The sequence below is a fragment of the Vombatus ursinus genome, unplaced genomic scaffold (assembly GCF_900497805.2).
Source record: "Vombatus ursinus unplaced genomic scaffold, bare-nosed wombat genome assembly UNPS02000580.1, whole genome shotgun sequence".
NCBI lineage: Eukaryota > Metazoa > Chordata > Mammalia > Diprotodontia > Vombatidae > Vombatus > Vombatus ursinus.
The window spans coordinates 2,040,348-2,054,981 of NW_020940358.1; the positions used below are offsets into that span (position 1 = coordinate 2,040,348).

The 14,634-nt window shown below is 42.4% G+C and overlaps 1 protein-coding gene across 1 annotated transcript; it reads left to right on the top strand.

The window, feature by feature from the left end:
- The first annotated feature begins 566 nt into the window (after positions 1 to 566).
- ZMYND19 (zinc finger MYND-type containing 19) lies at positions 567 to 9,900 on the top strand. Its single transcript, XM_027848166.1, has 6 exons — positions 567 to 646; positions 2,489 to 2,548; positions 3,020 to 3,126; positions 5,138 to 5,278; positions 8,529 to 8,709; positions 9,237 to 9,900. Exons 1-6 carry the CDS (start codon positions 596 to 598, stop codon positions 9,378 to 9,380), a joined length of 684 nt encoding a protein of 227 aa, XP_027703967.1. The 5' UTR covers positions 567 to 595; the 3' UTR covers positions 9,381 to 9,900.
- The last annotated feature ends 4,734 nt before the right edge of the window (positions 9,901 to 14,634 follow it).

Sequence of the window (14,634 nt, forward strand, 5' to 3'; positions counted from 1 at the left end):
CATGTGTCGGCCAGGGCGACCACATGGACTAGCTAGCCTCTAGCATCAATGTCTTAGGGACTCTGCGGCCCCTTTAAGGGCACCCACACTGCTCCGCCCCATTCCACCCCTACGGAGATTCTCGGCTGGGTTCAAAGCACAAAGCTTCCCGCGAAAACTACGTCAGAACGGAGCGCGCGCGCGGGAAGCCCCCCCCCCCCTTCTCCCCTTTCCCCTTCCTTCGGTCCTCCACCGACTCCTGTCTCCGCACCTCCTTTCTCCTCCCCCCAGTAGACCGGCGCACTCCCCATATTCCTATTGGTCCGTAGAGCCCGGTGCTCGGCGCGGCTCTTGATTGGTCCGAGTGCAGAGGGCTGAGGGGGGTGTGTCCGGCGCGGCGCGGCGCGCGGCGCGGCCCCGCCCCTCCTCTGGCTGTGTGCGCGAGGCGGCTGTGGCGGCGGCGGCGGCGGCGCGTGGCAGGCCCCGGCCGGCGGGCGGGAGGAAGCGGTGGCGGCGGCGGCGGCCCGGGCCTTAGCCTCGGCCTCGGCCCCGGCCTGAGGGAGGGAGGGAGGGAGGGATCGCGGGTGGTGGCGGCTACGAGCGGGAGGCCCTGGCCATGACCGACTTCAAGCTGGGCATCGTGCGGCTCGGCCGAGTGGCTGGGAAGGTGAGCGGCCCGGGGGTGGGAGGGCGAACGGAGCGGGCGGAGGCCGCAGTCGCCATGAGGCCCCGAAGAGGGACGGAGGCCTCTCACGGGCGGCCGCGAGCCGGGAGAGTCCGGCAGCCCAGGCCAGGCTCGGGAGCTCCGAGGCTGCTGATCCCCGCGGGGCCCGCCCACCCACGGCCCGGGAGTGGCGGCCGCCAGTGTGCCCTCCCTCCCCCCTGTACAGAGACGCTGCTCTGTCCTGGCCAGGCCTCAGTCCCCCGACATCCAGCGAGATCCCAGGGAGGCGGGGAAGCTCTCTCGCCCCCGGCCACCCGACCCTGGCAGCCCGAGTCCTCCAGCCTCACCGGGGTGTCAGATGTCAGGCTGTCTGCTCCATTCCCCCCACCCCCAGGCACTCCGGCTATTGGCGTGAGCGCAGAGGTCTCAGGTCTGTGGTCCAGCCGAGGTCCAGTCTGGGGCGGCTGAAGTTTCGAGGAACGTCCAGATTCACGGGATCCACGAGATACAACAGCCTAAGTCGCGAGGCGGGGTGGTGTTGAGGTTTAGGTGTGAAGTGCGTAGAGCAACTCCTGAGGTCTAACCTGTGCCTGGGGGTGCACCAAGGTCTGGTGCTGCTTGCTTCTTGAGATCGGTGCAGTCTAACTCACGCGATCCAAAATGCTTCTGTGGGTCCCTGGCTTGTACACGCCTTCCTTGAAGTCTTTTTTTGTTTAAAAAAAAAAAAAAGAAAAAGGTGTTGTGTACTAGGTCCCAGGGTTTCATGTCTTGTTCTGTAGAATGATCTCCGTGTCTTCTCACTGACTAAGCAGAGCCCATTAGTAAGATAAATGCGTTTTTTCCTACCCATGTTGAGGTCACTGGATTAAACTAAGGAGTTTGCCTAGGGAAGGCAGTGAGCAACTAGTTACACTGTTGTGTCACACTGGCCTAGAACAGTAGGGGGAGCCTGGGGAATTAGTGCCATGGAGCAGCACCTGAGTCAGTTGTAGGTGGCACTTTACCATCATCATCTTAATAGCTAGCATTTATGTAGTATGTGCTTTAGGGTTTGCAAAACGTAATGTAAAAATATGCCTCTCTTCACCTCTTATCTATTCTTCTTGCTTTCTCTTTACTTTCTTCACCTGCTTTCTCACACTGTTCTGTTCCTCTTCCTTTTATGTACTTTGTCTGTGGGTTAAACTACCAGTGGTGCCTGTGAATATTTTTGCTCCCTGGTGCCACCAGCAAGTTAGAAATTGCTGACTGCTTGGTTTGGTGAGAGTCTGGTCCAGGAAAGCCTTGCTGGTGGTTTCCCAGTAGGTTGCCTTGCAGCTAGCTCTTGATAGATGCACCTGTGAGAGAGGCAAGTGGCGTAAGGGACAGACAGGTTAAGCATCAGCAGCAATTGGGAGTAAAGTCATTTAATTTACATGAAGGTTGGGGCTCTGTATGCATAAAGAAATTTAATGTGACGTTTATTTGCTTTGATAAATTTTTCTAGCTAAGTTAATCTTTTTCATGCAGAAGTGGAAGATTCTGATAGCTATCATTTCAAGACAAAATTTATATTTAGATTAGTCTAATGACAGTGCTGATTTTTGGCCTATACTGTGCAAAACATTTAATATTGCAGTGAATTCCTTTACTTGCTATTATTACCTGCCCTTGTAGCTTTCCTTGTTATTTACTCATCTAATTGAGGGCAGGTGAGTCAAGGTGATTAAAATAACATTTAGTTACCATCTAACTTCAGAGTTTAAATGTGACTCATAACTTCCTATTGCAATTATTTCAGTTTTGGCCTTACCTAGCTTTGTTGATGATAAGTGTAATTCTTTACAATGTCTGGTTAATTTTCAGACAAAGTACACGCTGATAGATGAACAAGACATCCCACTGGTGGAGAGTTACTCTTTTGAGGTGAGAATGGCCTGTTCTTTGGGTTGGGTTGTGGTTGGATGTGAAGGATTTGGAGAAATTACGAAGACATTTTAATATTCTTTCTTCCTGCTTGTACTCTGGGAATGAGATCCCTCTAGATGAATAACTGATGCTAGTTCTGAATCACCTCAAGACCAGATATAACTAAGTCAGGTAATTTTGATCAGTTCTGACAATCTCTGACAATTAGGACTATACTATATCCTATATTCAAATTAGAATTTGTATCAAAAAGTTTGGCTTCTTCTTTCATGGCTGTCTTTTTAGGAGCAGATGAGTTGGGTCCAGTGTTTGTTATCCCCTGTGCCATCAATATCCATGGGGGCCAGATGGTTTTGTTCCCAAAATACTAGGGATTTTCAATGGTTTTATTTCTTTTTTCCCCCAGTTTGATTTTGAAGTGTTGTTGCAAGATGAATGATTTTAAGTATTTTCCTTGTCCTATGACAGGCACGAATGGAAGTAGATGCTGATGGAAATGGTGCTAAAATATTTGCTTATGCTTTTGACAAAAACCGAGGAAGGGGATCTGGACGTTTACTTCATGAGTTGTTGTGGTGGGTATTGTGTAGAGATCAGTATTTCTGACTTTTATTTGGAGTGTGGCTAGCAGTTTGTAGTCTGCCATTTATCCATCCAGTTCCCTTAGTCTCCCTGAATAAGTCTTGTGTGATTTTTGATATACTGGGTGGGGTGTCTGGAAGTACTTTTAAGAGTACCAGACTGCACTGTGCATTAGACCCATGGTGGGGGTGGGGGTGGGGGTGGGCGTTGCTTTTCCCTTTTGGACCTTATGTTCTTCTGCCCAAACTGTGTGTATAATAGAGAGTAATATGGATTATAGAAGTTTCCAAAGACAAGGTGAACATACTGCCTTGGGTATTAAGGCACTATCAAGTTTTTCTCATGAAAGTAACCGCTGAAAGTATATCTGGAATCGTGTTTTGGTTCCTTCTCTTTAGGTAGGGACCAGGTGTCCTTTATCAGGTGGTCACTTTGTTTTCCTAGTGGAAAACTCCAGATTTGTGGGAGAAGTCTTAAAGTTGTTCATTTAAACCAGGATTGGTTATTCCTCAGCCTCCCTCTTTTCAGCTTCCTTATAAAATCAGTGTCTGATTGGCAAAATGACATGTATTTCCAGCTTGAGCTACTGTGTAACAAACTTGAAATAGTGTTCCCGTGGGAACATTCTAAGTAACCAGGCCAGAAAGGAATATAAAAATCTTGGGTCTTAAGTTTTTTAGAATAAATGTTCCTGTTTCCTTTATTTTAGAAGTTTGCTTAAATCTCACTTTCTTTTTTCTAGATGCATAGAATTACTCTTAGTCAATTTTAAATTTTAACTGAATTCATCTGTGTTTTAAAAAATATTTATCAATGTTAAACCCTCTTTATACATAGACCCTACTTGTATGTATTCAATCCCATATACTGATCAGTTGGGCTAATTCTTAAGAATGAATAATCAGCACATTTTGTAAAAGAACTATTAAATTTGCTCTAACTCATAGTCACTCCTATTAGCAGGTCACTTGGACTTGGTGGATCATGTGACATATACAAGGTCCATGATTTCCAAATACAAGAAATGTAACTTTTCTGGGTTGGGACATGGAGTATCTTGAAAATGACTAGTGGCAATTGTATTATATTCACAATTGAAAGTGCTCCTGAAAACATGATCATAGTAATTGGAGTGAGTACAGAAAAGATGAAGTGGAATGTGTGTACAGTGGATGATGTATTTAGCATTTATTTACATTGTATTTTTTTTAATTTGTTTTTTGGCTGGCAGTGGGGTTAAGTGACTTGTGCAGGGTCACATAGCTAGTAAGTGTTATGTGTCTGAGGCCAGATTTGAACTCAGGTCCTCCTGAATCCAGGGCCCATGCTCTATCCATTGCGCCACCTAGCTGCCCCTTATTTGCATTGTATTAAGACATCCCAAACACTATATACATATAGACATAGATACATACATATATATGTATATATAATATGTGTGTATATGTGCATGTATATATCCATATCCCTATACAATATTTATGTATATGTGTATAAAATAATTTCAATTGATCCTCATAATAACCCTCATAATAAGGTACTTAAAGGTATGACTTCCATTTAACAGATGAGGAAACTGAGGTTAAGATAAGTGACTTTCCCTGGCCCATGATCGCTTAACTAAAAGTAGCCATTTAAGCCCTGGTGTTTAGGGGTGGGGAAGTGAAGGGCCAGCCTGAATCTAACAGTATACGGGGAGAGAAGGACATTTACCTTGGGAGTCCGATTTAACTTTTGTGTGTGGACTGAGTGAGTGAAACGATGTGATACTAAGCTTCTAAAATTTCCTGTACCTTAGTTTCTTAGAGTTAAGTAGCATATGATTCCATTGCCCACGGACAAAAGGTTTTGTTCCTACAAAGCAGAATGCTAGGTGCATGCTACTAGGTGCTTTGGGTTTTCTGTGTGTTATTCACATATACTGAATATGTCTTTGAATACCAGAATAATTTCTGTAAAAGTTCCAACAGTATTTTTAAAGAAACATTTGTCTGTATGTCCCAGGGAACGACACAGGGGAGGAATTGCTCCAGGATTTCAGGTGGTACATCTTAATGCAGTAACAGTGGACAATCGGCTAGACAACCTGCAGTTAGTGCCGTGGGGTTGGAGACCCAAAGCTGAAGAAATCTCTAGTAAACAAAGGTATGTCTAAATTTGTGCCAATCATAAGTAATGTGGATCATGAAGGCAGATGAGGTGGACCTTGCTGGTGTAGTTTGGGAGGATGATCCAAGTTCATTAATCTCTAAATTAGTTCACTGTTAAACCAAATTACATTTTTCTTTCTTTTTTTGTCATATGGATAAAACAAGAGATTGAATAGTTTTTCTTCTTTAGAGAGGTGGGGTTGTGATGATTCTCAGCTTTTAGAGACATGTTGAAGATCTTTCCCTTCAACCTTTAAAGTCTTTCCCCCACGTGAGAGAAAGGGGGAAAAGCCTAATTCAAGCTGGGCCTAAGTAGAGGAGAATCATTGAAGTACTCAGTGCATGTGTCTGTGCTTATTTTAGGGAGTGGGTTCTTTAATTTTTTTTTTCATAACTAAAGGAATCTGGGACAGGTTTCTGAGCTTAGTGTACATTTTTATTGGAAATACAAATTGCTTTTCTTAGTGTGTGACTCTTTACTTGAATGCCTAGTAGAGGAAACTGTTCAGGATGGTGGAAAGAGCACTGGAATGGGAGTCAGAAGACTTGAGTTTGAATTCCAGTTCTACTGGTTATCATATTTCTTCTCTGGCTCTTAATTTCCTTATTTGTAAAATTAGGAGGTTGGGCTGTTATCCCAGTAGGATTCCATTTGATTTGAAAATAAATCCATCATCCAATAAACATTTGTTAAGAACTCATAGTGTGCCAGGCACTCTATTAGGTCCTAGGGATACAAATACAAAGAAATAATGCCTATTCTGAAAAAGCTTATATTATTATATTATTAATTTTTTTAAAAGTGCAGAGACTTTATTTTTTTCAGTTCCACTTTTTTTCCCTCCTTCATCTGAGAAGGCAAAAAAAACAAAACTTACTAGAAATATATGTAATCATGCAAATCAAAATTTTGTATTAGCCATGTTCTCCCCCAAGAAAGAGAAAGATGCTTTAGTCTGTACTCTTGAATCCATTAGTTCTCTATTGGGAGGTGGAAAGCATATTTCTTTTCTTTTTTTTCTTTTCTTTTCTTTTTTGGTGAGGCAATTGGGGGTTAAGTGACTTGCCTAGAGTCACACAGCTAGTGAGTGTTATGTGTCTGTGAAAGCATATTTCATCATGAATCCTTAGGAATTGTGTTGGGTCATTGTGTTGATCAGAGTTACTAAGTCTTTCAAAATTGATTATCTTTACAATATTGTGTTAACTGTGTGAATTGTTTTACTGGTTCTTACTTCATTTTGCATCATTTCATATAAGTCTTCCCAGGTTTTTCTGAAAGAATCACCTTCATTATTTCTTGCAGCAAAATAGTATCGCATCACAGCAGTATACCATAACTTGTTCAGCCGTTGCCCAGTTGATGGGTATCCTCTGTTTCCAGTTCTTTGCCACAACATAAAGAGCTGCTGTAATGATTTTGTATATATGCCTCCTTTTCCTCTTTCTTGGATCACTTTGGAGAAAAAACCCTAGTAATAGTGTTGTTGCATCAAAGTGTATGTGTGCCTGTTTTCCTGTATTCCTTCCAGCATTTGTCATGTCATTTTCCTTTTTTGTCATCTTACCCAGACTGAAGGGTATGAGGTAGTAACTCAGAGTTGTTTTAATTTGCATTTCTGTAATTATTAATGATTTAGAGCATTTTAAAATATAGTTATCGGTAGCTTTGATTTATTCCTCTGAAAACGGCCTATTCATATCCTTTGACCATTATTAATTAGGGTAAAAGCTTATGTTCTAAAGGAAGGAGACAACACACACACACACACACACATATAAGTATATATAAAATAAATATAAAGAGAATAAATCCAAAGTAGTTAAATACAAAGTGGTTTGGGAGGAGGGAGAAGACACTAGCAGTTGGGCTTTGGAAAGGCTTCATGTGCTAGGTGGTGTTTAAGCTGTGTCTGAGAAAGAGAGCGATTCTCTGAGGCAGGGCTGAGCAAGGACTGCATTCCAGCATGAGAGATGGTTGATAGGCACAGTGGCAGGAGATACAGTTCCATGTTTGAGGAACAGAGAGAAGGCCAGATAGGTTAGATCACCAAATGAGGCGAAGAGAGTAGTGTATCTGGCTGGAAAGATAGAAAGTCAACAGAAGACTGTATGGTTGGATCATATAGATGATTGTCTTTTAATCTGGTGTGACATGCATGATCTCTAATGCATTTCCCAGCCCTATGATTCTATTACTTTATGCCCTAACTGTTCTGGACCTGAGCTTGGAGATGAAAACACTGGACTTTGAGCACTTATTGCAGGGATTCCTTCAGTGGGTAGGCTGCTGAAAGACAGCTTCTAAGGAGTCCTGTCCATGAGTAGGTGTAAGCGCCTGGGAGGAAAGGCATAAGCAAAGCATTCAGTGTCCTGCCTGGCTATTCAGGGAATTATGATTTGTTTCCTCACCTGGTTCTTTGCCAAGTAAAGATACTAAGCAAATGAGAAGTCAGTGAGATTTAGGGGCTGAGATCAGGGGAGCTTCCAGTGCTAGTCTAGGCTTCATTCCTGAATGATTCACCTTCTTGCTTGGGCCAGGATTTGTGGCCACTTAAATTTTTTTCCATACCTATTTTCATAAATTGTCTTGGAGTATCTTCAAAAATAACACCCTGGCAAAATTTACAGAATTTTTTTCTACACATGGTAGGTAATACTTGATGGTTCTAGTGATGTTTAATACCATTTTCATATTACTGAGCTTAGAACTCTTTTGTTTGGGTCATTTCTGTGTGGTGATTATAGTAGCTGAGTCATGATCATTACAGTGTGTAGCATTTCTAAGCAATCTAGAAAGTGCTGAGTAGATAGAAACTGAAGACTGCCAGCTACTGCCATTAAGTTTAGGGATTTAAGATAATTACCATTAAGACATGGAGGCCGTAACTAGTTATGAACCCTGCGAGAATCTGGCCTTAGAAAAATGTTGCCTTTAGGAAAGACTAAGGGAACATCCACAGTTGCTACTTGGGCCATTGTCCTAACTTAATATGGGATGTTTTTTTGAATTGGTATCTCATGAATGGTTTTCCTAACAGTGCTTTGGGAATAGGAACAGCTGATGAGAGTATTTTCTGATCAAACTGAATTCTCAAAATACTGATTCACAGGTCTTTGTGCCTTGTTGGGCACAATTGGATTGGGCTTTTATGCTTAGTGTTAGTTGCCGGTGACTCTTTGTTTTATGGACTCTTTATTCCTGAGGCCAGTGCATGTCTTAACTTTTTGCTTGTCTATTTAAGGGAGCAGAGCCTGTACTGGCTGGCAATTCAGCAGCTTCCTACTGATCCTATTGAAGAACAGTTTCCCGTCCTGAATGTTACTCGTTATTATAACGCTAATGGAGATGTGGTGGAAGAAGAAGAGAATTCCTGCACATACTATGAATGTCATTATCCCCCATGCACTATGATTGAAAAGCAGGTATGTGCAGTAGCATGTGGATTATAGCAATGAGAGCTTTGTTAGGTATACTTCCTACCTACAAGTGTTTCCTGTAAATTTATTCCTTAACACCAGGAATTTTTTATCTTTATTTATTTATTTATTTTTTAGGCAATTAGGGTTAAGTGACTTGCCCAGGGTCACACAGCTAGTGTCAAGTGTTTGGTCTGAGACTGGATTTGAACTCAGGTCCTCCTGACTTTAGGGCTGGTACTTTATCCACTGTGCCACCTAGCTGCTCCAACACCAGGAATTATTAAAAGATTTCTTCTTAATTTCTTTTATTTTAGATTTATTTTTGGTGTTGCCTTATACAGCTCTTAATAATTCTTTTTTTGACTTTCCCACTTTTTTTCCTTCTCCCAAGTTGAAATATAACATTTAGTTGGGGCATGGTACTCAGTTGCTGACAGGTAGATGGATAGCTTCTTTTTAGAGCCTTTGCTCCATGACTGATTTCTGTTTATTGAGAATGAAATGATTTGGATTTTCCATGTTCTTTCTAGTTACGTGAATTCAACATCTGTGGCCGGTGTCAGGTGGCCAGGTACTGTGGCTCCCAATGCCAGCAGAAGGACTGGCCTGCTCACAAGAAACACTGTCGGGAGAAGAAACGAACCTTCCAGCAAGAGCTTGAGCCAGAGCGATGACTGGTCAATGACATCTCAGCAGTCAGATTCCTGCTCGCATGGGCATCTGTGGACTCTTGTTTTTGCACAGTAATAACAGACTGGTTATTGAAGCCGGAAGCACTGAAGAACCCAATGATGCTTGCATAGATCAGCCACTGTATAGACCAAGCCACTTCAGGGGCTCTATGTAAGGGGACATAGCTTCCCCTCCAGTGTTATTCTCAAGCAGAGACTACTGTGGAGGCTTTAAGCAGGAAGCCTCTCTTTATTTATATGTTAATATGTTTGTAAACTCATGTACAGTTTTTTTGGTTAGAAATTACAAATAGAATCATTTACTGTAATCTTCAAATGAGAAACTGTTGAGCCACATGTCTGAAAACCGTCATGTAGCAAAAGCTCATCACCTAGATAGCTGGAAGCCACAGTAGCTGAGCCAAGGTCAGGGGGATGGGCTTCCAGCATCAGCAGTTACTTTGGAGAACAGTCTGCATGGAAGTAATATTTAAAAAAAGCAAAGTAAAGGGTTGGAATGATTTATTGTCTTGACTGTAGTTTTCTGCTGTTCTCGTCAGCCTCTGGCCACCCTTCCCTTTGCATTGGGGTGGTCCTCCAGAGATTTATACTTTTGAACTGAATGGAGAAGATGAAACTGAAGTGGAATGTAATTACATGTTGTCTGCTATTGAATATTCAGGCCACATACTTATAACTCAGTCTTGTTGGAGGACCCTCTTTTTTGTGGTTGCTGAAAGTGTAGCCTGTTTTCCCTCAAACTATGACTATTAGGGGCCAAAATTTTGTTTCTTTGAGGTAGTGGGACTGCTCAGGGGCTGAAGTGACTGGCTCAGGCATGGCATCATTAAGTTGGAGCATGAGAGCATTCTGAATCGCCGTTTTTAGTTATGCTCCTTGCTGAGTGTGCGTATTTGCTTCCCTCTCAATTTTCAGCCTAGAATATAGCGGCAAGAGTTTTATCCCTGAAGATCTCTTAGCTACTATCAAGGAAAGGCTGCTGAGGTCTCCTTCCAGCATTCATTTAGGCTTATCTGTTTGAGGCTTCTCCATGGTCACTACCTGGATTAGGTGGTTTGTGTGATGAGAGGAGTGTGTGGGTAACTGCCTTACTCAATACCAAGATGAGCTGAAGAGTTGAGTGTTGTGAGTGGGGTGGTACAAGGATGGAAGCAGCAGCAGCAAAGTCATTTCCCTCCCTTCAGTGCATTGGTCTTTTCCAGTATACTGCCATGTGGTCCATAGGGATACTCACTGAGTGGGGGTATGTCTAGACTTGGCAATAAGGCCAAGTCCTTGTACAGCATGTTTTTCCTACTCTCTACTTCCTGGGATACCTGATCTCTGCTTTATAAGGCTTGTAGGAAGTCCTTGATAAAGTTCATTTTAAATAAATGACCAGTCTTTGGTTAGTGACCAGTGTTGTGTGCTTTCCACAGCCTCCTCATGCTTCCATTTCCACTGGTAATTAGTAAGACATCTCTAGGTCTCTAGACTGCTCTCTTGTCTCTTAGACTTCATCTTGTTGCATGTGTTTCCCTATACCTTTTCTTATTTGTAAAATGCCCAATCAGCTCTGAGTTCCTAGATGTTAGAATCTGTAGCGGTGAGATGTATGTTTCTCTCAGGTCTGTGGTTTGGGACTCCAACTTTGGTAGGATAGCCTTGCTTAGTGTGTCTTGGACGTGGTTTTTAGTGTCAGCATAGAACCAGCAATGCTGTGATGGAGTGAAACATGGGGTAGCAGTGAAGAAGAATTGTCTTTTAAATCTATTAGAAGTAATGTTGATATAATGGACTTGAGTTTAGAAGACTTGTGTTTTGAGTTCCTACTGAACCATTTGTGACTTGGGTCTCAGTTTCCTTGTCCATTAAAATGAATTGGAGTAGATGATCTCCAAGGTCTTCTCCCATTTCTATCATTATTTAGTAAGTTGAAATTCATTCCTTACCAAATGTGTATATCAAACTCCATTGTGACAGTAACAAGAATTGCACTTTGGTGTCCGCCATTTCAGTGAAAACCTTTTCTACATTTCCTGTTAGCTGTGCTTTATACCAATTGTGAAGGTGAGTTGTGAAACTGTGTTGGGGGGGCGGGGGATGAGGTGCAGAAATTCCTCATCTGAGAAAGGTGATATAAGGAAAGGGGGCAGTGCAGCCAGGCCAGTGTTGAGGTGGTGATAAGATCATCTGTTGTGTGCTGGGAAGGGGAGATAACTTGTCTCAGGTTAAGTAGTGGTTATACATAGATTGTAGCAGGGTTGAAGTGTGGGTGGGGTCTGCAGTCAAAAAAGGATTGCCTTTACCTTTACTCATTAACAGAGCTTAGACTGGTCTAGCCAAGTCTAGTTAGTGTGGCCTCTGGTATTAGCTGATAATAGCATATTTAACCTGTTCCCAGGTCATCCACGGTGAGGTTCTATTGTCATTCACTTGAATTAGGTTCATATGGCTCTTTAAAGTTCGTGGGATCAGAAACAGGGACCTGGGACAGAGCAGATCTCCTGGTCCTCTGTGGTCTGTACTTTAGAATCCTTAGACTGAGCCAAGGGCCTAGGTGACAGTCATTTGGGTGGAGGTCTATATGTACTTTTTGGGGTAGATGCTCATAGGACATAGGCCTCATTAGCATTTTAGAATTGTCTTCAAGCCTTGGGCATCTGTGACCATCTTAAATGTTAACATTGCTAATCTACTTTTCTGATTCAAGACTTAATCCTCTGATCATGGGATTAGAGATAAATTATAGTGTACATGATATTTGTCCTTGTTTGAGGAGATAGCCCAGCTTGTTTAGGGGGTAGGCTCTGTATGACTTTACTTGGGAAAGTATTCGCAAAGAAGAAAAAATATTAGGCTCAACATTGTTACTCGGTACTTAACTGAAAAGACTGAAAGAAAACTGGTGGGTGCATTATTTTTGGAAATTTTCCTAAAGTCTGCCTTTAATCTAGAAATCAAATTAACAGCTTGATTCTACAGGTTGCCACAAGAAGTCATAAACACATTCCCTAATGTCCCTCTGGTATTTCTGACTTGTCTATGCTGCTAGGTTTTTCTGCTTATTCCCCGTACTAACCACTTCTGCTTTTGTACAAATCTAGAAGTAATATATGATACACTCAATTTCTGATTTAAAGAAAATGGGCATAATTGGTAAGCAGCTGTACTAAGCAGTCAGATATATTTCAAATTTGCTGGCATAAAAGCAGGAAGCCATTGGTGCATGGTTAGTTACATAGCAGTGACAGCAGTGGACTACCCAGAGTTCATATCAACCAAGTTTTTTCCTGTATTACTGCAAATTATCTCCCCCAGCTGGACCCAAGCCAGTACTGCTATTTCCCTCATATATTCTCTGGGAAAGATCTTTTTAAATCGAGCCTTCCTTCTGTCATGTTGGGCATATGTTTCCTATTTATACCCTGGGGGATGCCCCTACTTTCCCCCTGCCTTACAACGATCTGCAACTGAAATGAAATAAGAGATTCTGGAAAGAAAGGCAAGATTAGAATTATACTTTTTTTCCATTCAATGCATAATCCATACTATCTCCCTTTTCTGTCAGGTCAGACTTTATAGCTAAAAAATGCTAACCAGATTAGTATTTTCAAATCATTAAGATGTGGAATGTGCAAGGTTTTTCTAATCTTTTCTTTGAAAAAAAATTATAATCTTTCTGATTTTAATAGCCTCAATTTAGATACTTTATAAGTGGACAGCTTAGTGTCCCATTTCTTCTTGTTCAAGGGCACAGGACAGAGATGTTTGGCTGAGACTATTTTAGATGACAATAATTCTGGGGCAGCATGTTAAATATCACCATCTTTTACATTAAATTGATGGGGATTGCTGCCTTGTGTCTGTTCATGATCAGGTGTAAAAAATTTGTGGGACTGGCAACCTTTTTTTCCATATTGAATTCCAAGAGCATTAAGTGCTTACTGCAATCGTATTGGAAGAAAAGCAAGGATTGTTCGATGATGGGGCTTTTTGGCTCATTATTTTGGAGGGAGAGGAGAGGCAGCTCCTCTTGATGGTAAACATTAAGTGATTTGTGTAGCTGCCCACGAAGATGTTATGTCCAGTCAGGTTCAAGCTTCATAGTTATGCAGATGGTCAGAATAAGACAACTCTCAAACAGCAGTTGCTTTTATGTGATAAGGCTGTTTGATAGGAGTGCAGGATGCATCAGCCATCAGCATGGACTTTGAGGAGGGGATAGGAGCTAGGAATGGGGACGAATCAACTCAGATGAAAGAATGTCTAGTCCCTGAGGCCCATTTGTTGAATAGTAAATGTGAAGGATTAGAAAAGAAGGACAAACTGGTTTGGCAAGAGTCTAGTGATTAGGGTTTCTCATGTGGAAGGGAAACAGGTCTATATACTCCCACGGTATCTCCTGTGACTTCCTTGACTTCTTGTCTGTGCTTGGGGTTCTGTAAAACTATCCTTAACACTATCCTGGGCTTTAACCTAATGTTAAAATTGCAAGGTCTTTATTTTCCTTCTGATTTTAATACCCTGATGTAAGTGGACCTCCATTGGCACCTTTGTTTAGTGCATAGGGCAAAGATCTATGTCTGGGGCTATTTTAGGATGTTACTATAACCCAGGTGAAGCATGCTATCATCCATCATATGGTGGTGAATAGGAGACACAGTCTGGACAAAAGTATGTTTTGGGAGTTGATGTGAAATCCTGGACCCAGAATTGGCTCCAGGTTTCGGGGCTGGAATGATTCGTGAACTTTGTCACTGATGGCTGAATCTGGAAGTGTTAAGAAATAGGGAGAAGCCTAAGGGTGTGATTCCAAAACATGTTACGTCTACATATCTCATTTAATCACAAGGACCCCGAAATCTCCATTTCATAGATGGGAAACCAAAGCCCAAGTGGCACAGCCAGAAAGAGAACCCAGTTTTCCCAGCCTCCTATCCTGTATCTGGGGGCTTGAACTCGGTCCCCCTCTCTCAGGTTTCTTCCTGTCGCCAGGGATGTTTTCAAGGTTGTTAATTTAGAGGCAGCTCGGGGCATACCATAATGTACTATACGGATGTTAGTTTATTATTAATAATAATTTGATGCCATATCATCCACCAGGTGCCCTGTTCTCTAGCTCCATGTTTCAGGAGGAGGGTCTGCCTGTCTGGAATCGGCCGCAGCACTCTGGCAGAGACAGCATGGTCCGCTGGGTCTCTCCCCAGACCCAAGGACGAGTTCTCAGGGGACAAGGACCCATTACCCCCTCCAC

Bases quoted from the DNA above. Each gene is read 5' to 3' on its own strand.
- ZMYND19 (XM_027848166.1), top strand. From the start codon at position 596: ATGACCGACTTCAAGCTGGGCATCGTGCGGCTCGGCCGAGTGGCTGGG. The intron at 647-2,488 runs GTGAGCGGCCCG...GTTAATTTTCAG, and splicing joins TCGGCCGAGTGGCTGGGAAG to ACAAAGTACACGCTGATAGA. The intron at 3,127-5,137 runs GTGGGTATTGTG...TGTATGTCCCAG, and splicing joins TTACTTCATGAGTTGTTGTG to GGAACGACACAGGGGAGGAA.